Source organism: Amia ocellicauda, chromosome 12, assembly GCF_036373705.1.
Source record: "Amia ocellicauda isolate fAmiCal2 chromosome 12, fAmiCal2.hap1, whole genome shotgun sequence".
Taxonomy (NCBI): domain Eukaryota; kingdom Metazoa; phylum Chordata; class Actinopteri; order Amiiformes; family Amiidae; genus Amia; species Amia ocellicauda.
In genome coordinates this window covers 1,438,474-1,460,166 of record NC_089861.1, presented here as the reverse complement: position 1 = coordinate 1,460,166, position 21,693 = coordinate 1,438,474, and the positions used below count along the sequence as shown (strand labels likewise).

Below are 21,693 nucleotides of genomic sequence, written 5' to 3'. Positions count from 1 at the left end.
TTGGTTTCTTGAACATGACAATGAGTTCACTGTACTAAACTGGCCCCCACCGTCACCAGATCTCAACCCAATAGAGCATCTTTGGGATGTGGTGGAACGGGAGCTTCGTGGCCTGGATGTGCATCCCACAAATCTCCATCAACTGCAAGATGCTATCCTATCAATATGGGCCAACATTTCTAAAGAATGCTTTCAGCACCTTGTTGAATCAATGCCACGTAGAATTAAGGCAGTTCTGAAGGCGAAAGGGGGTCAAACACAGTATTAGTATGGTGTTCCTAATAATCCTTTAGGTGAGTGTATATATATATATATATATATATATATATATATATATATATATATATATATATATATAAATGTATATAACTACTTCTTTCAAGATGTACAAGAGAATTAACCATCCATCCTTCTTACTCAACCTGTTTTTGTAAACCTCCTCTTCAGGTTTGTATAAATGGGACAATGACTGCATGGACACAGGTGGTGGATATCCAACTTTCTGTATGCACACTCTTCTGGGCTGCTGAGAGTAACGGTCTGATAAAGGGCCTTCATTCAATTGTGTTGCCTAAAACTGCTCTCTTCTCCATTAGCAATATCTGTGCCTATAGCAGACCAGCGCACATCACAAGCTGTGCCAATCCCCGGCTCTTTGGCGCATCACTGTTTGGCAGCCCCATGTGAAGACTTCTTCACCACACGATTCTTGCGTTACTTTTATTTACAGAAAATGTAATTCATATGAAAGTCATCACTTGACAACCACAGTAACTGTATAACGAACCCCAGGAAATAAGACTGCAGCTATTTGCACTAAAAAGGTCATTCATTAATAAAAGTATAATAATAATAATAATAATAATAATAATAATAATAATAATAATAATAATAATAATAATAATAATGATGTAAACCTGATTGGGGTCAATAATATTGAAATGTTTATAATGTTGCTTTTTATGATGGACTCTGGGCCCACACTTGTGCACGTCTGATCTGAAACAGGAATTCATGATGTATTATTTTTAATATACAGACACAGCTGTAGTCAACATATTCAGAACCCTCACCTGAGACAAAGTTATTTAGAGATTCATTCAGTTTGAGAAATATTTCTCACTGAGCTACACTTTCCTTTGACTTCCACTGCCATGAAATCCATGTCTCAACCAGCTGGAGTCTCTGCAGGTTTCTCTCTAGGCCCAGGGTTCCCAACCAATTATTTAATTGAACCCTCAATTGAATAAATTATTTCCTGAATCAGAGCATTTTATTTTTTTTAAACAGTAGTGGTTTTAAGTTAAGCATATATTTGTATAAAGAACTTATTAAAGAACAAACTCTTATTACACAATTTAAAAAGTCAAATCTAAGCAGATTGTTACTTCAATTAAGGTCCAATTAAGTAATTAAGAACAAAGACCAGCAGGGTAGGGCTCCTCTGGGACCCCTGGCTGTAAAGGTGTCACTGATCAGTAAGTGTAATTCAATGAGCAATATTTATTAAACAAAACAAATCACTGTATAAGATTGTTTCAAATGCAGGGTGTGACTACATCTGTATTAGAAAATAAAAAATAATGAATGAAGTAAGACCTCGGACCTCATTTACACAGATAGAGCTGAGAAAAGCCAGAGGTTGAATGTTTAACTGGCGTACTGCGCCGAATGTATCTACATATAAAACACAGCATGCTTTCAGACTGCTCAGACTGGACTGGTCTGCAGATATAATGCTCATCTTTCAATGTTGTTGTTGACTTTGTAATGGAAATTAAAATGTCAATATAACATTAAGGTCATATCATTATTTTAGATGTGTGGCCTGACGTTCGGATGTTTATTGATGTACAGGTACCTGTAACCCGACATTTTCAGGACAGTTAAAGCTCAAGACCTCCTGAGATTTCCGTCAGCTCAGCCTGCAGGCGCACAGCGGCAGCGGCGCGGCTTCCAGTGCCATTACGACAACCAGAGACAACAAGTCACTGAGCTACACTACAGCCCTTCCCCCTTGTTGTTACTCTTCCAGACTATGTTTGTTTAACCAATGCATTCATTAGTTATGAACAGACTATGTTTCCTGTTTAACAATGCATTTAATAGTTATGAATTTTATCACCAGCTCATTGTTTTATTTTCTTTCTAAGCTAGTGGAAGATCCATCTCATTTAGAGTCTGTTTGTGATTAATTCTCTTTAGCTTGACGTAAAGTGCACCAAGTTATTTATATTCATATCTGTCTTTTTCTTCTTGGACGTGTGACATGTACATCTGAGTACACGAGAGTGCTTCTGTGCCATCGCTGGACTCGAGTGTGGGCACTTTTAGGCGCTTTTTCCATTTCAAGCACTGCTTTTATGGATTTGAATAGAGGGTCGTGATTTGGTAACACCATAACAATAACATTCACAAACTCGTGTGGATTAGGGCCGAGTATCAGAGCAATTCAGTGTGATTGTATGAGGCACTTCCACCGAGTCCTGCAGACATTCTGGCAACAGATTATATTTGTCAAACGATAACAGGCCCCCACATATAAACATATATATAAAACACTTTGACATACCCCTTTATTTCCTAGAATTACTCATGTTTAACCCACATCTTCATATATATCTATAAATATAGATATATATGCAATACTACCAAGACATGTCTCTGATCTTAAAGCACGGTCTGCCAACTACCTGACAGTAATTGCTTCAGTGAGAAATGTCTGCGCACGGCTACGGAAATCAAAGCAACACCAGTTGGGGTGTCAGCTGTTGTACGAGAGTGTCACCGAGCCGCCGTTCATCACCAGAGTCAGCGCGTGTCAGGCGTCGAGAAGCAACCTGTGAGGTTTAATGCAGGGCTGGGGGTCTCGCAGGCCACAGGGGTCTCGGGGTTTCCATCCCTCGCTGGCCCTAATTGCCCAACTGAAGCCAAGTCACCCATTTATTCCAGGTCCTCTCCTTCACAAACAAATACACCTTTTTACCACAGTCGAGGGTGTACAATGCTTATGTTTTCCACATATCAAAACTGGTCCTTTCCTTGTGTATTTAAAATACTTGGGATATAGTTCAAACACATTTTAGGTAGTCCGTTATCTTATACACTGAAGATAGAGGGTCAAAATTAGCCCCACCGTATATTAAGAACATATATAAATGTATGTAGTCAAACATAGATTTGCAATATATCCCAACATGTTTTACAGACAAAACAAAGGAGCCAGTTTTCATACATAGTGAAAACATAAGGATCATCTTCAATTCCACATGGGTAGTGTGAATGGAAAGGTACGGGAATCCAGCCCTCAAGCACTGGAGTCACCCACCCCTGGCTTAATCGTTTGAAATCTGGTCATTTCACACGGCACATGCGGGAACTCAGCCGCACTGGACAGCGGGCGCCCTGCCGTGCGATCGGAGTCACATCTCGGGGCTACCCAGCTTCAGCGAGGTCTTGGACACATCCGTCTGCATGGTGGACATGGCGATGGTCTCGTAGTCCTCCTCGCGCCGGGACGCCCTGCAGAGGCGGAAGGCAGCCTGCAGGTCGCGCTGGAAGTTGCGGTTGAGGAAGCCGTAGAACACGGGGTTGACGCAGACCGACAGCATGGCCGCCAGGTAGCACAGCGAGAACAGCGGGTCGTGGCTGCACATCATGATCATCTCGTGGTTCCAGTCCTTGATGATGTTGAAGATGCTGAGCGGCAGCCAGCAGACCGCGAAGGCCACCACGATGCAGAACAGCATGACGTTGATGCGCTTGCTCTCGCTGGACCGGTACTTGTTCTCCCGCATCTTGTCCATCATGGTGTTCCGTCTCCGAAGGCGCATGTAGATCTGCAAGAGGGGGAAGTATGAATTCACAACAGCTGTGGGAATATTACTGTGATGGTTATTCTCATTTATAATAACAAGCCATATCCGACGCACTCTTTCTCCTCTCCCTGCCAATGTGACGGAAATGCAAGCAAACAACACCGAGGATCACATGAATCATTTCAGTGCAGAGTTGGGATAGCTCTGCCTGTGAACGTGCACTTACAGCTGGAATTATAAATCTAATTACAAAGCAATTGGCTGGTCATGACCACAAATCTAATAAGAAACCCACAAAAACGACCAAGGAATGTCATTAAAAAGAAAAAAAATGGCGAGTGTGTTGGTGTGCAATATGTTTTAGCTTTTAATTTACTTTCTTCATGACGAATTTGTTCACCTGGGTCTAAAGTATTTGTAAGTGCTGTCCCCTTAGTGCTTTTAAGCTCTGATCGTATCTACTAATTGTCACTACTGTTTGGGTTTCATGTTACAAACCATTTAATAAACACACTGCCTCCCGTGCTGTCTGGTTTGCCTTAAATTCTCAGTCTATTACCGTGACGTCCGCCCTCGGGAGTCCAGATCTGGAATAACTCCAGACTGAGCCGCGGGCCAGTCAGATTCAATGATCCCCATTTAGGGCCAGATATTGTCCAGGTCAGTTGTTTCCAGAGATTGGTGCAAAAAACGATCAGGTCTGTCAGCGACTCACTCTCTACTCCAAAATAAAACCATTAAAAATGAGAAGAAGAAACAGCAGCTTGCCTATGTGCTGGTCCTTCGAGGATAGCTTTGTGCACCATAGTTATAGCCCGACTGCAGGAGTGTAACTGAAAGAAGTGTGTATTTATGATCTTTATGATCATAGTAGGATTGTCCCACTGGTTATTCAGAGGGTTGTTGTTAATGCAAGACTTCATGCAATAGTGTCTTTTACACAGTTATTTTTCCACTCCAGATGTCTATTTATTTATAATTTATTTTGGCATGTCACAGTGCCTGGGGAGTTGAGTGACATTTAAATTTTTTTTGGACACGTATTCACACCCTTAACTCACTGTGCAGGTCAGCTGATGTACCAAACTAAGGGGGGGGGTATAAGGAAGAGAAGTGACCAGAAAGAGGCCCTGGTACACAATGATCTCCACAGACATTACTGGAGGTTGCCTTTGAAGTCTGTTATGATTTCTGTTGGCTTCTATAGGGATTTCTCCTCTTAAAGGACATATAGTTGGTTGCACAATATCTTAAATATATGCAGGTATCTATGGGGCATAAGAAGAGAAGTTTTTAGTCTTGATGCAGCAACGTGTGCTTGGATGTTGCCTTTGAAGCAGACCTGCAGTCAATTACAATGGCATCCACCCTCACAGAGGTTCTTACAAGTATGAATTATAACGACAGTGCCCGTCCACTCCATTATAATTGTCCTGTAGAAATACAATGAGGTGCAAATGTAACAGGCAGGGCAGTATAGAGAGGCATATTGTGTATCTCCAGGAGGCCACTGCTCTCCAAATCATCCAGACCTTCTCCCAGTCTGTCCTGGAAAAGCATACCAGGACTTAGTCGTGTGTGTGTGTGTCTGTGCATGAATATCTGCTGCAACTTCATTTGCATTTTGTTCATCTCTTTTCCCAGCGTGTACGCAAGGTCCTACAGACAGACGCTTTTCAATTCCACATCCCATAAATAATAATAAAGCAGAATTAATGATGTGTCAGAGCGAACACACGTGAGCTTGTGCCGGTCGTCACCCAGAGCATCCGCGCAGAAGGCACTTGAAACGGCACACTGGCTGTGTGTGCGGCTAATGGTGGGGATTGAAAACTGCGAATTTCTGGCTGGAAAGGAGCCCCGATGAGACAGATTGAAACCGCAAAGCCGGAAAAATATATTCTCAAGGACTCTTGGCTGCCACAGGATTTCTCTGTAATGTTTTAACTTCATTATGCTTTCTTCAGATTTCAAAAGAGCTGAATTGAGGTCAGGAGATAAGACGGCAGCCAGCAGGGGAAGATCTCTCCGCAGCAGGCGGGGGGCGTTGAGCTGCTCCTGAATCTCAGTAACTTCTCTTCCAGAGTCAAGACTCTTCCGGTGACGACGGCGCGAGGCTGTGAAAGCCCTGACATGCAGGAAGCTAGTGAAATGGCAGCTACGCCCTCAAAGTATGTAAACTGTCCTCTTCTGTAAAGGTGCAAGTTGCACATTTTCCCAATGCAATCATATAGACAAGCAACAAGAAGTTTCAGAAATACCTGTTCATGTTTTTGATCTGAAATTAGACCAAAATCATTAAAACATTCTAATCCAGTTTCAACCTTTCTCGGTTGCTCTTCAGTTGATAATTACTCTATAATTGTGCCTATAATTACAGAAATATAATTATAAAACAAAGCTCTTTTGGAACTCACTTACTTCACAACCTCCTTTTACGAAAACATCTCATATACGCCAATATAATACACGGTGAAAAACACCCATGTCTTTTTTTAATTACTTAATTAACAGACCTCAGTCAACTGTTGCCATTTAAATAATGAGAGAATCAGACCCAATACATGGAAATTAAATCATCATTTAAACAGCTGTGGCTTATAGGAATCAGCACATTGTAGTGACAGTTAGGTGAAAAAAATAAATTGTGATACACAGAAGTCTTGGTTCTCCCATCTGAGCCGATATGTATGAGTGACACAATTAAACTAAACTCACATAATCATGAATTACATTGGGAGTTTAAATACTTGGTTGCAAATCCTTTGCTGTCAATGACTGCCTGGAGTCTGAACCCATAGACATCAGCAGATGCTGGGTTTCTTCCCTGGTGATGCTCTGCCAGGCCTGCACTGCATTGTCTTTAGTTCCTGCTTGTTCTTGTGGCGTTCCAATTACTTTTGAACCCCTAAAATGGGGGGGGGGGCACATATAACAATGGGTGTAATTCCTACACCGTTCACCCAATGTGGATGTAACTGCCCTCAAATTAAAGATGAAATTCTACACTTAAAGCACATCTTGATTGTTTCCTTTCAATTGTGGTGACGTACAGACCCAAAATGATGACATCTGTATCACTGTCCAAATATTCATGGACTTAACTATATAACCACCCGAGGCAAACCAGTTCACCTCTCGAGATCTGAAGCCCTGCGCAGTACTTCACCGCAGCTCTCAGTTAACAGCTTCAAATCAGCGGGGAGACGAACCGCAGGGAGTCAGAGGAGCACTTACGCAAAATGTCTATCCTGTAGCGAAGCTGAAAGGCCAGCGGAGAGATATTACTGGTCACGCCACATAAAGCATCAGATTTTGTCCTACTCTCTGTCTGTCTGTCAATCTGTCAGTCTGTCAGTCTGGAAAAAAGCATCAGAGCACATTATCCAGCTATTTATCCTGAGGGGCTGCTCTGGCCAGACAGACTCCCATGCATGTACGAAAATGAGGAAAAGGGTATCTATTCCAGGGACAATGTGATCCGGGCGGATTGAAAACATCTCCAAAATAACAAAGACGAGACAGAAAACTAAAACACAGGCCTCATGCGCAGTAACTTTCTTCACTTCGGCGTTTTTGTCCCCTCATCAGCATTAGAACACAGTCTGAACACAAACTGTTTTAGATCTGAAGTTTGACAACACGGTGTTAGACACGAGCTCTGGATGCATCATGTAGCAACTCCAGTAAGAATTCTGATACCAAAATGTTTTTAGGGAACTACAACATTATTCTGCATAAATTCAGCACCTGAACTATTTAACTGTGCTACATGTTTCTACAGCAGTCATATAAACAGGGTTTTCAATGTAATTCATTGTTTTATTTATTTGTCCATCTGATTCCAGGCTATTTTTAATGATGTGTGGTTTCTCAGTTCCATTCCTCTGGTCCAGGTGCTCAAAGATTCCTTGAAGTAAGAATTTAATTATTTCATTAATGTGAATGTTTATTGAGGGACAAACTATTTTTAAAGTGACTATTTCAAAACCGGTACCTCTAAATATCAGAACTTCAAGCATTGTGTCATTATTGTGTGGTGCTCGTGGATATTGGTATTAATCAGTGGGAGGGATGATCCCAATTGTCCTGAAATTGTTTACTTTTGTCACATTTACCCAGAATATCCAGTCCTTCTACCCTTGTTATGGGCAGGTTTTCACTTCTCATTCGTGCACATGGGCATAAATGGGCATAAATGAGCATCAGAGCACATTATTTTATCTGTACAAAAAGATTCAGACTATATTATCTATTTCTGTCTGTCTACGATAAGCATAAAAGTACATTATCTTTCTTTCTAACTAAGTATTTTGTTAGTGAGTTAGTCACACACAGGAGGTAAATAGGATTATATGCAAGTTGGTTTTTCAGAAAACGAAGATGACTCCAGCAGAGTTGGCTCTGTGACGTGACGCAGAAATTGTTATCTGTGGACACACACTGGCCTGAACGATTATCTCACAGCCGGCAGCTCAAGAGCGAACCAACGACAACTGAAAGTCTGAACGATATCGGCCTCAAGGGTTTTCAGCTGCCTGACTGTTTCATTTTAACACGGCCATTGTTTTATCCTTTCGCCGTTTATACCACTTCACAGAAAGATTGCATCTGCTGTGTTTGCTAGATTTCTGTTTCTCTTGCTTTCCACATCAACAGGCAATGAATCGCACTTCTAACATACTGGGTTTACTGTCTACATGTCTGGCACAGGGAGCAATGACAGAAGTTACTTCCTCCAAAAATAGTTATATGTCACAATGTGATATTCTTCCGAAAACGATGTCCCCCAGCTGGTTTACTCGGGCAAACTCTCGCTACAGGACTGAAGTTTTGTTTGAAAAACTACCACAGAGCTGTGCCAAATGGGTCGCACATTTCTATGAGCTCAAACTCACTGACTTTTGTATCTGAGTGCAGAATAACACAATAAAGTTAAACTACAGATAAAATATCAGGACTTTGGAGCCCTGCTTGAGAAGATTATTGTATCATTACACTATGGCTTGGGAACGGGAAAGAAGTTGCACTTTGAAGCTGGTCTAGGTGGGGTTTAATGCCAGGGCAGCTTGGAATTGGAAAGTGAAAATAGGAGTTACAGGATTTGAACAGGCATCGACTAGACTGAACTGAAGTGGGACTGAAGGGAAGGAACTGACTGCAGTGTTGAGTGTGTTGTAGCGGTCAGGGCTCTGGACTCCTGAGCGGATGGTTGAGGGTTCGATCCCAGGTGGGCGACCCTGCTGTTGTATCCTTGAGCAAAGAACTGTACCCAGAATACTCCAGTACAAACCCAGCTCTATAAATAGGAAACTATGTCAAATTGTAACAGCTGCCCTGGATACGAGTGTCTGCTGAGAAACAGAACAACAATAACTTCAAAGCTAGTTGATGAATTGTAAATATTAAGGGACAAGCATTCCAAGTGAATCCAGAAACATTCATTCTCCCTCCTTCCCAGTGAAATGCCGAGCCCCTTAGTGTTAAACAACAGCATGGTTCACGTAACGCTAGAAGAAAACTCTACACGAAAAGCACAAGGGGTTTCCAAACCAAGTCTAACCCAGACGCACATCTGAGCCTGAGGCGAGCGGATTCTGCACGTGTGGATCAGCACTGAGCCCCCCGCTTTACCTTTAAGTAGCAGATGAATATGAAACACAGGGGTCCGAAGTACTGTATCACCAGCATGCAGGTGGTGTAGGTGAGCCGCAGCGTGGGCGAGGGCCAGTGCTCGATGCAGATCACCTTGCCCTCGTACTGTTCGTGGTAGTGAGGCAGGAGCTTCAGCGGCTCGTCCGTCACGTAGATGAAGAGCAGGAAAGGCAGCGAGGTGCAGACCGCCAGAGCCCAGATGACGCCGATGCCCATGTAGGCCTGCGTGTTGCTGGGCCGCCAGCCGCGGGGGTTGACGATGAGCTGGTGGCGCTCCACGGCGATGAGGACCAGGGTGAAGATGGACACCGTGACGGACAGGCACTGCACCATGTTGTTAAGCTTGCACATGGCCTCGCCAAACACCCAGTGGTCCATGAAGGTGTAGATGAACGTGAAAGGCAAGCACATGACCGACACCAGCAGGTCCGACACCGACAGGTTGGCGATGAGGATGTTGGTGACGTTGTGCATCTCCTTCTGCCGGCCGATGATGAGGATGAGCGCCAGGTTGCCCGACACCCCCAGCAGGGCCACGGCGCTATAGGCCACCACCATGATGAAGAAAACGGGCAGGTAGTTCTGGCACTCGTCCTCGAAGGCCTGCAGGGAGAGGTTGCGCCGGGAGCAGTTGGCAGCCGCTTCGGAGCAGTTCAGAGGGTTGTAGAACACCACCTCGCCCATTGTACAATTATCCAAACCCCCCCCAAAGCCTTGAAAAAAGGGACCTCTCTCTCTCCGACGGCTGCACCACCACCCAATTTGTCTATGGGGTCAACTCAGAGTTGATGTCTCCCTCACGGTCCAGGTCTCTGCGTGCCGGGCCACGGCCATGTCTGCCTGCAGCTTCTCATCAGAGCCCTGAAAGAGGAAAGCAGAGTTTAAAACAATGCGCCCTTTCGACTAGGACCCAGTCGCTAAAGGTCTAAATTAAACTTTCACTTGGTCAAAGGTGAAAAGAAAGCTTGCCGCCCACAACCACAACCTTAATTTCTCCCCATGTGCTGATTCTTAAGGTATGGATATCGCAGTATGGCTAATGGAAGTTAAATGAGCTTTCTTTAGGTTGTTCGCTTTGTTGCTTTTGTGTGGAAGATGCAGTATGTACAAGTACACACAAACTTACGGTTTAAAGTGTGACAGAAGGCCCAGGGTATGTGCAAACAAGGCAGGGGTTATTGAAACGGTCAAAAGCCAACAGAGCATATGGATTTCTCTTTCACGCTGCTCAATAAATATTCATATCAATCCATAATCTATGCTTCACTATTCAGTATTTCTTTCATATTTGCTTTGCAGCCGCCCTGGGATCCTCACCATGGTTTTATTTGTATTTATTTGTTTCCTTATTTCCTTGGCAACTTCCACGACTTCCAGCCGATGCAGTTGTTTTTGTACCAGAGCGTTTGGGGGGAAACCGTTTGCACGCGGGTCGAGCAGCACAATTCCCACACAGGATGTGAACCTACGGCCCCCCAGCCACAAGCTCCTGACCCCTACTTCACACTCCAGGAGGGAAATGCACTTCGGGCCCTTGGAGAGCTTTAACATCATGATGCTACAATCCGAGGTTTGAGAGAATACAGCACAATATACCTGCATCTCCATGGTCACAAACCCTGAGTAGCACCCATCGAGGGGCCTTGAATAGAGTGATTCAACTGCCATCTGTTACATAAGTGCACTTGTTTTCCATGTGATTTCACTCGGCACTTGAGCTCGGCCGTGCCCACTCCACCCCAGCGGCCCAATCAGGGACCGAACCCTTATCAAGTCAGTCTGTAGCTCCAGCTGCAAGCGTTCCTTCAGCCCAATTCCTCCAAACACTCCAGACGCGTCCCTCCTCCTCCTCCTCGCCCCGGCCCCGCCGCACTGTCACAGCTTGTGGTTATCTTAAAAAAAAGTACTCCAGTGCACTCCACACTGCTGTTGATTTTGCGGCTGCGGTTGTGGCTCTTACACACCTTGGACAGAAACATGTCGATCTGCCCTCGGTACACATCGAGAAACAAAGCTAATTTTATAGGACCCACGGAACGCTTCCTTGTTAAATCTTCCATAAAGCCGAGCCGGTTAAGACGTTCTAAACTGGTACAGATTTATAAGAGCCAATAAAATGTCATACAGAAAAGATACATCCTTAAAGGGATCTCTTCAGTTGACACTTTCCAAACAGTAACTCCTTCTCCCTTCTTGCATGCTTGCTTCTTTGGTACAGAAGGGGTTGGACAGAAAGGCGTGCCTGTGTACAGCAAACACAGATACGAACCCGTGTGCACGCAGGGCACCGGCACCGCAATGGGTGTCACTCCGACTCTCAGGATCGGGCGCTTGGAGGGTGTAGCATTTGTCACAATAATTTGCAAAAAACAAGGAAGGTGTTATTGGTGACAGTCCTGAAATAGCTGTTTCAAACCAAACAAACAACAGGAGCACGCAAACATACAACCACACTAAACTCAACATGAAGATAATGCTAAGGATTCTATAAAAGAGCAAATCTGTGTGCTCCCTCAATCAGGAGAACAACAACACACGAATCAATCAGACTTTCTCTTTATATTGTGAAATGCAGTAAAGAACAAGTACAACATACAATGCAGTTAAGTGCTCCTTTAATAAATGTACATCTGTGCTCTGGACGCGGAGTTTATGGAGGGCCCTTGACGGACTCGAGTACGAGTTAATCGTGTCCGAGACTGGCAGCTGTTTGAACTGCTAGATAACAGTGACTATTATAACATAATGTGTTTAGGGGTTTATTGCGACACTCGCAGTAACCAAACACACAGGCTTCAATATTAGCAGTGTGTTCTGCAAGCAGCACACAAAGGCCCGGACAAAAGAGTGGCAAAGGACAGCAGAGAGAGTAATACACTACAGCGCCCTGACCTGCAAGAGCAAACAAGCCTCTTTTCTTCAGCCCGTGAAGGGTTATTGTAGGAAGATTGTGCCGTCTGAAAATTCAGCTCTTCAAGCATTCAAGATCATTTATTTATTCATGCTGAACTTTCAGCGCAAAGTCTTTAAGGCAAATCCAGTGTCTTACATCTCTTTCTTTTCTCTGCATATTCTGTGTCACATTAACAAACTTGTTTAGCCTTGTTCGATACAGTTCAGGTTGTTTTGTACGACTCGCTCGCTCCCGCAGAGCAGCCTGCCAGGTTTCACAGGTCACCCCTACAATCACGGGTTTCTAAAGACATGGAAACACAATTAAACAGGTACATTCGAGCACCTTAATGCCTCTCAGCCCAGCAGGGCTCTGTGTCCCCTGGGAGAGGACTGTACTTGCTTTACTAATCAATAAGTAGGAGAGCTTTGGGGAGGTGTGGTGGCACAGTATTTAGGAAAAGGACAGCTTTCCTGCACAAGAAACCTTGCACAGCTTTCTCCTCTGCCTAATATGTCTCTAAACATGTCTGTGTGTGTGAGGTTTATTATTACTGTCCTACAGGCATTACAGGAGGCTTAATTAGCAAGCAGAATGGGCAAAAGATTTATGGAAGCACAAATTGAACCAATATCTGTTTAAATATGTGGCAGAAATGTGTGGTCCATACACGTTTCCAAAACTGAACCCTTTTTAAATATTTAAAATATATAGGATATATGGTAAATATGTGTTAGTCTGTAAACCATTTATTTATTTTACATGTGGAAAATATGTAGAAATTAACCTCACCATATATTGTCAACACATTCAATAATATATATATATATATATATATATATATATATATATATATATATATATATATATATATATATATATATATATATATATATATATATATATATATATAAGATATATCCCATCTATTTTAAATATGCCAAAAAGGGGTCAATTTTGGCATATGAGAAACACAAGGATCACACTTCTGGCGTTTGTGAAAAGTGCCAGTCTGTTCTGCACAGAAGGCGCTGTGTGGGACACAGGAATAAGCGCAACACAAAGAGCTGTGACTTCTCTCAGATATGGCTTAAAACCCGAGAAGCCGCTTGAGGCCATGCTGGGACGTTCCCGGGAAGCAGAACTGGATCACCGAGTTCCTCTCGCCCGCTCCGGTCGAAATCTCAGCCACGTTGAAGTGAAACACACTTGCTTTTCAAATGGGGTTAATAATTAAGACGTCTGAATCGGTGGACTTTTGGATCGAAGCAATAAAAACCTCGGAGGTCGATCATTAATGTTTTATTGGAGGGAACGCTGTGGCGGCCATTCGCAGGGGTTGTCAATGATGCTATCGAGTGTGTGCATCAGCTCTCTATTATTATTATTATTCACTCAGTACTTTACTGTCGTTTACACCTTTAACTGTGACTGACCTATCTGTGGATCCCCCTCGATTTCACTGCATGATGCTAAACCGCTCCATTAAAACACAACCATACCCCACTGGAGAAAAGCAGTCACATATAAATAACTCCATTACTTATTTATATTGGCAAACTGTGGTCTTTCTTGTCATGCCAAAGTACACTGGCATACGGGGAACAAATGGCAAAATCTGCCTGGTAGCATCGGGAATGCAAAATAGACCAGCGTCAGGAAAGGTGGACATAAAATTTGAAATGAAGCTGCTTTGTATGGTACCTTCAAACTCCAAGGTTGGACGTGGGCACGAGCTTTTTCCCCCTCTATGAAAGTCTCCCAGTCCTAAAGGAGCACAGATTCGCTTGAACGCTCAGGAGAAATACCAGGCCTTGCGTTACATATGTTTCGGACGCTCTGCTTGAGGCAGAGCTATACATCCAGCCATCAGCTGTTCGGTCACACAGCAAACTCGCCTCCCTGTCTATTGGTTTCGTGTTAACTCGATTCCTCTGATTTATGTGCAGTTTTTTCCTCTCTGAAAGCGTGCCTGCAGGAGCAGAAACTGTGACGCCTCCCAGGATAAGCGATCCGATCTGACTAAATAGCTTTTCTCGCCCTCTCAAAAACAAAATAATGGGACGGAAGACACAGATAAGGGGAAATACATTTTTTTGGTTCTGGTTGTTTGGGTTTTTAAAATGACTCGTGGTTTGTGTTCTCCGGAGTTTTGCTCTTATTATGTCATGGCAGTGATGGGGAAATTCCGCAGTGCTGAACTTTTTATCCATTCTGGGTAGATGCTTTTCTCCAGAGCAACTTACCATTCGATTTCAGGGACAGGTTTTCTTGTCTGCTTTTTCCCGAGTAACACATCTTACCTCTACAGACAGAGTCGTGTCTTACCTGGGGCTGCGACCCCACAGCTGTGTGGTAATAAGTGCACTGCGCTCCTCTGCTGCCCGGGGGCATCTTCCCAGTACCTCACTGCTCTGGAGCTGCTCTGTGAGCCGTTCGCTGTGCCGGCAATCAAACTCCATATCAATCTACAGGGAGAGTCTGACTTCTTGCGGCTTTGAAGTGAAGGCTGGTTCGCCCACGAGCTCTCTGTGCGGAGAACTTCAGTGAGGCTTACTTCACACAGAGAGAATTATTCATGCACCGAATAAATTGCCACGCCACTCTGGTGAGGCCGACACCGCGGGAGCCGTCGGCCTGAGGAGGCGATAGACTCATTTCCTGTGTGCCAGGGGGGTGGCTGATGGCCGGAGCGGCCCATGCGTGTCGTCAGGTTCCACCATGTTGCATTTGCTGCACTTTATTGCTTCGGATGTTTATTATGATTATTGAAACAGAGCATCATATCAGAGAATAATGTCTTCTCATATACACTTATGAGAGAATCGAGTAGCGCTTGCTCCTGCAGCTCAAGGCGGGCTTTTATGGCCGTTTATACACACACTGAGACGAGCCTGAAGCCTTCGGAGGAGATAAATGTCACTTTTAATTCTCATAACAATTAGGCAAGATATGTTGAGCCCAACCTGGTTTATTCATTACCTCCCCAATCACCATGGCGTGTCATAATCCCTGACATCACGATGCTGTTCAAACAGTTCTTACTTTTAAGCTTATTACTAATAGATGATGCCTTCAGACAACTCTGCGCAGTGAGTGCTACCAAAACCCCCATGGAGATGAACCACAGTCTCAGGAGCGCCGCTGAGCGCCTGGTCTATAGATTCCCAAACCAGCTCCCAGCCTTCTGCATGAGGCCGAGGGGGCAAAAGGTCTGACGCGGGGTAAAAGTGCTGCAATGCTCTACCAATCGCAGAGGAGTTGCGCCACCAGAACAGGCCCATGTGCCCCAAAAGCCCAGTTTACATCTGAGAACAGCCTTATGGGCAGAGCACTTGCAAGCTGCAGGATGACTTCACATACTGAAGTGTAGCCTGGGGGCCCTGGTCTTTCTACAGCTGTACGTGATATCAGTGTAGCTTCGTCCACCGATAAATAAATAATAACAATCAGAGGAACACAGAGTGACTGTTGCCCGTTGAGTCACCATGTTTATTTATGTCGCACGTGGGAGGCGAGACCACAAATGATGGAATCTGAAAAACATGATCAGCTCGGACTGGTGGCTGCACCGTGGCCAGAGGGACGGGGGACGGGGACGGGGGGCTGTTTGTTTCCATGTGTGCAAAACAGGTTTGAAACGCTTCCTGGTTCTTATTTTCAGGCAACAGAAAAAGGTCCTGATAAGTTAGGATAAACGCCAGCAACATCTGCTTGTAATCGTACATGAAAAGACTTCCTGCTCCTCGCTTTGAAACAGTTAATGCCGTTCAAACAGACTCAAATCAGGGAAAATTAAAACACACATCTTGCGTGAATGAGCCAAGCAAATAGGAGACGAACACCAAACAAAAACATGACGGCCGCGGATTCGACAACAGCCATGTTGAAATACTTCTGCTCGTACGATGTTTTATTAATAATTCAAATAAACCTGAACAGGAAACTACACCCCTGAAATAAACAGCTTCTTGCAACGGCCGGCCTTTCTCACAGTCTGGGGAAATCAGGGAAATATAAGTAGAAGAAAACTGGAGACCACAGCCAGGGTTGTTAACTCCTGGGGGTCTTTATCCCACGTCATTCCCCAATGTTGCCGGGGGACAAGGAAAAAGAAGTCTGGAAAACCGGACTAGTGGAGGCAGCAGTCCCAATATAACGTTCAATAAATAACTTTCCATAGAACCACGATGCACCCTTAAAGGTCACAAACAAGGTTGCATAACATAAAGCACGTCAAAATAAATCTGCTATCGTTTCTGACAGCTCTTGGATACCAAAAGCACTGAGAGAGACCTTTAATACTGACAAATGTAATTGAAAAAAAGAAAGAGTATGAAAATAAAATGCTGTGTTCATCTGTTTACAGCTGGCCCCGGGTCTGGGGAAATCAACGTTATTAATCTATTATTCCTGGAACAGAAAAGTATAGAAAAATAGACCAGTTGTCAAAGTGCGTTTCTCCATTAGTTTGTTTATTTATTCCTGTATTGAATTATTGCTGCCTGTTTAAAACCATTGTGTGTGTGTATTTCTCACACCCTGTGAATGACGGCTGCATTATTTATCGGTTCAGCCTCCCCCCAGTGTGCTTGACAAGATGTTATTACAGTGAGCGGAGCAAAAGCGAAGGGCTTTCATACATGGACTGGGGAAAGAAACGAAAACAAGATTGTAAAGAAACATCACTCCTCCTCTCTCAGATTCAGGGAATTAGTGAACCCTGTTATCCACTCGAATCTCAGGCTCAAACTAACAGAAACCGACTAAAGAAGCCCGACAAGCAGGAGGAGAGATATCTGTGCTGTTTGGAAAGATACTGAGGAAAATAATATTGTGTGCTTTCTTTCCACACTTGTAGGCAGAGATATGTCACAGCCACCCCAGGGGAAAGCAGTTTTAATTTAGTGTGGGTTTTTCACTGAAATTGCTTCCATTTCACAAGACATGATCTGTGAAGAACCCGGCAGTATTTTCCTCTTCACTGGACTCCACAGCGAGAGTTAGTTGCTGCAAAAATTTTAGATTGGCACAAATGATGCACCAGTGACCAAAACCAACCACTAAACTACTCACATTAAACTGCAAAAACATGTTTTCCAACATGCAGTGCACACCAGATTTGTCTAAATGATTCACACCCTTTATTTGAAACAATATTATTCTGTGAATATTGTTCATTATGTGATTTATTTATGTTCAAAGTGTGTAAAACTGATTCAGCGCCTAGATCAAACTGGGAGAAAGGGCTTTAGTGGTTTGAATCCAGTTAGGACAATGAAGATCATCATGAAAAGTTTACACACCCTATGTACCAGTGAAATCTGTATCTCAATTCCAGACTGAGACGGGGGTTAATGCTGTTTTGTTCTGATTCACGGAGAGCAAATAAAACCCTAAAGCTGCCTCAGGAATCACGGAGCCTAAGTCTAAAACAAAGATACAAACTATCTGTGGAAGATCTGCAGTGCAGTTATTGACGTCAAACACACCGGGTTTGAGCATCAGTCGGGAAAACACAGTAGTGCAGAAACCACTGTTTATTTAAGTCTCACAGACACTTTCTGTCTTTTGAACAAGAGCTTGTTATCTTATAGATATTACATGGCTTCTCCGGGTGTCTTGAGCCTTGGACGGCCGTAGACAGTAATCCACATTCCAAAATGCCTCTGATGTTAGTCTGCACCTTCAGCAGAAAATACATCCTAATTGAAGTTCAACACAAAAGCTGCAGACTCAGTTTATTTTTTATATCATCAGTGCCTGTCTTCTAAAGCTCACCTGGGCTTCTCTCTGCCTCGATTCTCCCAAGCTACTCCTCTACCCTGTTCTCTCTCTCTCGTCTCACATCCAGGTCAAGACCGTCGTTCTTGCCCGTCGTTGTCTTGACCCGACTGCACGGAGCCACCTGCAGACTCCCAATCTCTCCGAGCACCCTCTGACATCTGCTCAAGACACACCTGTTCAGACTGCACTTCCTGGACACCATATGCACTCTTATTGATCTGACACACTCCCTTCCACTCCTGATTACTGATGTATTTTTGGCACTTGAAGTCATTTTACTGCTTCTGTAATATTAATACTTTCTCCAGCACAACAGCATTTGACTACTCCCACTCAGGAGAGGAGTATGGGAAAGCAATAGAGATTCCCCTCCCTGGAAAAACGTAGATAGCCAGGCCTGTAGTAGATATTGTGTGTGCAGCAGTGGCGTTGCTTTGGTGTGACTATATTGGTGAGAGAGGGAAGAAGGAAGCACCAGAAAGCGCACAGCAACATGCAGAGGGCTGGTATATCCTGGTCGGGGTGCCTCAACTCTACACCTGGATATCGAATTAAGAGGGAAGAAGGACTCTGCTGTCCCTCAGGGGCAAACTGCATGAGCAGGACAGAGTGTGTTCAAGAGGGGTGAAGCTAAAAATAAAGCTGTGTGAAAATGATCAAATTCCCCTTCAGAAGGCGGGGTCTTCAGAGCGAGATATTTCCGGCTCTGCGTCAGGGTTTCCCCAGATGGGAGCGCATATGGCACGCATCATGGTGAGAGAGGCGGGAAGGAGACACACCAGGAGACACGGGTGGGAGACAAACTGACAGGAGGATAACCATTTGCTTGGAAGGCGCCGGTGAGATGGGAGAGTTGCTGCTGGAATCTTTTTCAATACCCCGGTCATGCGCTCCCATAGCGTACAGTTTAATGTAACCCTAATTCGCATGATCTCTACAGACTGGCAATGATTCATTAAGCAAGCCAGTCTCATGTCCAACTGAGGACCATCTGTTCACTGGAGGCTGAAGGGAATTCAGGTGATTGTTCCAAATGATCTCTAAATTAGGTTATCTATCACAACCAGCTGCTGAACTGATCAGGACAGAACATTTCAAATGGAGACTTTAAGGGTGACCTAAAGAACCTGCTGGTTTTGGCGTCTCCGGTTCTAGTGCCTTGGCTCTCTTCCCCAGTATTAATCAGCAGACGCTGCTGTGAAATCTGTACCATCCTCTGATGGATAGAATTGAACCCAAGACTTTTTCATCCAGTTTGTAAACATTACATTCATGTGTTACTCGCTCAGATTAATCAGCCTCAACAGCTGCCCTCCTCTGTAACTCCGAGAGAGACCATTTTCAAGTTCTGTTCCAGAGCTCAGACTTGTCATTTTCACTGTTTGGTTCCTTTTATTGCCAACGGGCTCAGCAAAGTGTGGGGGCCGCAGTGGTCTTGAGTGAGATGTCACAACGCGCATCGAGGTGTTTCAACGAGCCTGTTTAGTGAATCAAAATCCTCAAATACTGGGGGCCAAATATTGCAACAAGCCACACCCAGAGAAAGTAATACAAAGTAAAATAAAATAGGAAAATTGTGTGAATAAGTTAATTAAACCAAACAAACCAACAAAAATAGGCAGAAGCAAAGTCAGTCATGGAAAAAACATGGCCAAGTGTTACATAAAGCGAGTTCATACGCATCACTCCTGTGTCTCACTGCCCCTGAAAGACCAGGTATATTTAATGTGCATTACTGCTCCTTCTCACATTACTCAAGTGAGGCTGCTCTCAGGTCAATAACATCAGCCCTGTTTGTGCACTTTACAAAAAGGGTTTACAGAGACCTCTCCTACACAGGACTGGCAGGAAGAAAAACTGCTTCCCTGTAAAAGACCTTACTTTCAATTTGAAACACTTCACCTTCAATATACGAGGCTGGCGTTCAACAGGAATGAAATTCAAACAAAACAACACTGTGGCACAGGACTGCTTACGACTGTGGAGAAGTCAATACTGACCGAGAATACAGGTGACATCTGAACTGCTCTAGTAATGAAGCCACTCATAGCTATACCTGACGAACAAAAGCACTATTTATGCACATTGCACTGCTGCAGAATCCAGTCAGAGAGCTGCGCACAATGCAGCTGTGTCTGTGTGTAGCTGTTAACATACATTTGCCTCATATATGTATAATATACACAGGGCATATTATGGGTCCCTAAACTCAGTGTGCTTTGAAAACTGACTTTATGGTTCAATGGTACTTTCATACACATGTTTGAAAATGCTAAAATGTGTACAAAATAAATAAATATATAAACACTTACAGAGTAATTTTCTTTTCAGACAACTGCGGGCACAGACACTTGCATTTTAAAGGAAACGGGTGTATCTCTTGGGGTCAATTAAACATAGCAAATCCCACTCCTAATTTTACAACCTAACAACCCTGTTAAACATGTTGCACGTCAAAGATCAAGTGGGGCAAAAAAGAAAATGTGACAGAGTGGTAATACTGAAGAAGAAGAAAACCATTCAAATAGATACACATTGCGCTTTCAATTGAGATCTGTTAGTTACAAATGGATACATTAAACTACTTAGTTCCCATTGTAACCCACTTTAATTACACATATATTTTAAAAGTTATTAGAAACAATCTTGATTTAAAAATATATACCTACAGAGAAAGGCGGCCAGACTCAACCAACATCAGCTTCATTTCCCGGAGAACAAGCCTGCGTTCAAAGAGTATTATAACCAATAAAACAGACCCACAACTAATCAAACATCAGCTTCGTGTCTATTGAACATTAACCGATAATTGCAGGCGATACACTGCGTCGTAAAACTTGTCTCTGGACTGACTGGCTGTTTGTCCGTGTGTAGACAGGTCCAGGTCCAGGTCTCCCAGCTCAGAAACAGCCCTGTGGCACCGACTCCATCGATTCCGGGGAAGAGGGGGATCCAGCACGACCTCACAGCTGCGCGACAGGACTGGAGACGCTGCCAGAGCAGGCGTGCAGATGCGTGCAACTAAGTTCAAGAGAACTTGTATTTGCGCACACGGGCTCCTCTCTCCATAGCGAGCCAACAATAATACTATGAAAGCCACGACTAATTCATGCTCATCTGTGAAGAACAAAGAGCTGCAGCGTCTGCACTCTCGGTGCACCCCTGCCATCTCCAGACCTGCAGGCTTAACCCGCCGGAGGAAGAGCCCCATCCATGGACACCTACCTGCGCGCCCAGGCCGCCGTGCCCTGGCTGCCCTGGCTGCTCCGGTGGCTGGAGACATCACATTGACGGCAGAGTTGGTGATATTTCCACCACAGTTGGAGAGGAAACGGGAGGCGGCGCGGCGCTAGAGCTGCTCCTCCCCGGACCGACCATCACATGGTCTCACGAAACAGCCCTGTAGATGTAGCAGAGCACTGCCTGGCGTGGGTTTGTGTATTTTAAACGCGAACACATAGTTGGTTGCTATCGCTGATTCTTGAGACACACGTACAAAGGACTGCAATCTCCCGAGCCCCGTATTTCTCCGCAGGTACC

At 44.2% G+C, this 21,693-nt stretch overlaps 1 protein-coding gene across 2 annotated transcripts; it reads right to left on the bottom strand.

Annotated features, from left to right (window-relative positions):
* Positions 1-343: 343 nt before the first annotated feature.
* Positions 344-21,693, bottom strand: npy1r (neuropeptide Y receptor Y1). 2 transcript variants are annotated; one of them, XM_066718033.1, is made up of 3 exons: positions 21,379-21,693; positions 9,453-10,334; positions 344-3,839 (listed from the first exon to the last, which is right to left on the bottom strand). In XM_066718033.1, exons 2-3 carry the CDS (start codon positions 10,155-10,157, stop codon positions 3,423-3,425), a joined length of 1,122 nt encoding a protein of 373 aa, XP_066574130.1. In that variant the 5' UTR covers positions 10,158-10,334; positions 21,379-21,693; the 3' UTR covers positions 344-3,422. The 2 variants fall into 2 exon arrangements, with proteins under 2 accessions (XP_066574130.1, XP_066574132.1); XM_066718035.1 differs by lacking the exon at positions 21,379-21,693 and adding an exon at positions 20,823-21,219.

Bases quoted from the DNA above. Each gene is read 5' to 3' on its own strand.
- npy1r (XM_066718033.1), bottom strand. From the start codon at position 10,157: ATGGGCGAGGTGGTGTTCTACAACCCTCTGAACTGCTCCGAAGCGGCT. The intron at 3,840-9,452 runs GTAAAGCGGGGG...CCCCTCTTGCAG, and splicing joins TATTCATCTGCTACTTAAAG to ATCTACATGCGCCTTCGGAG.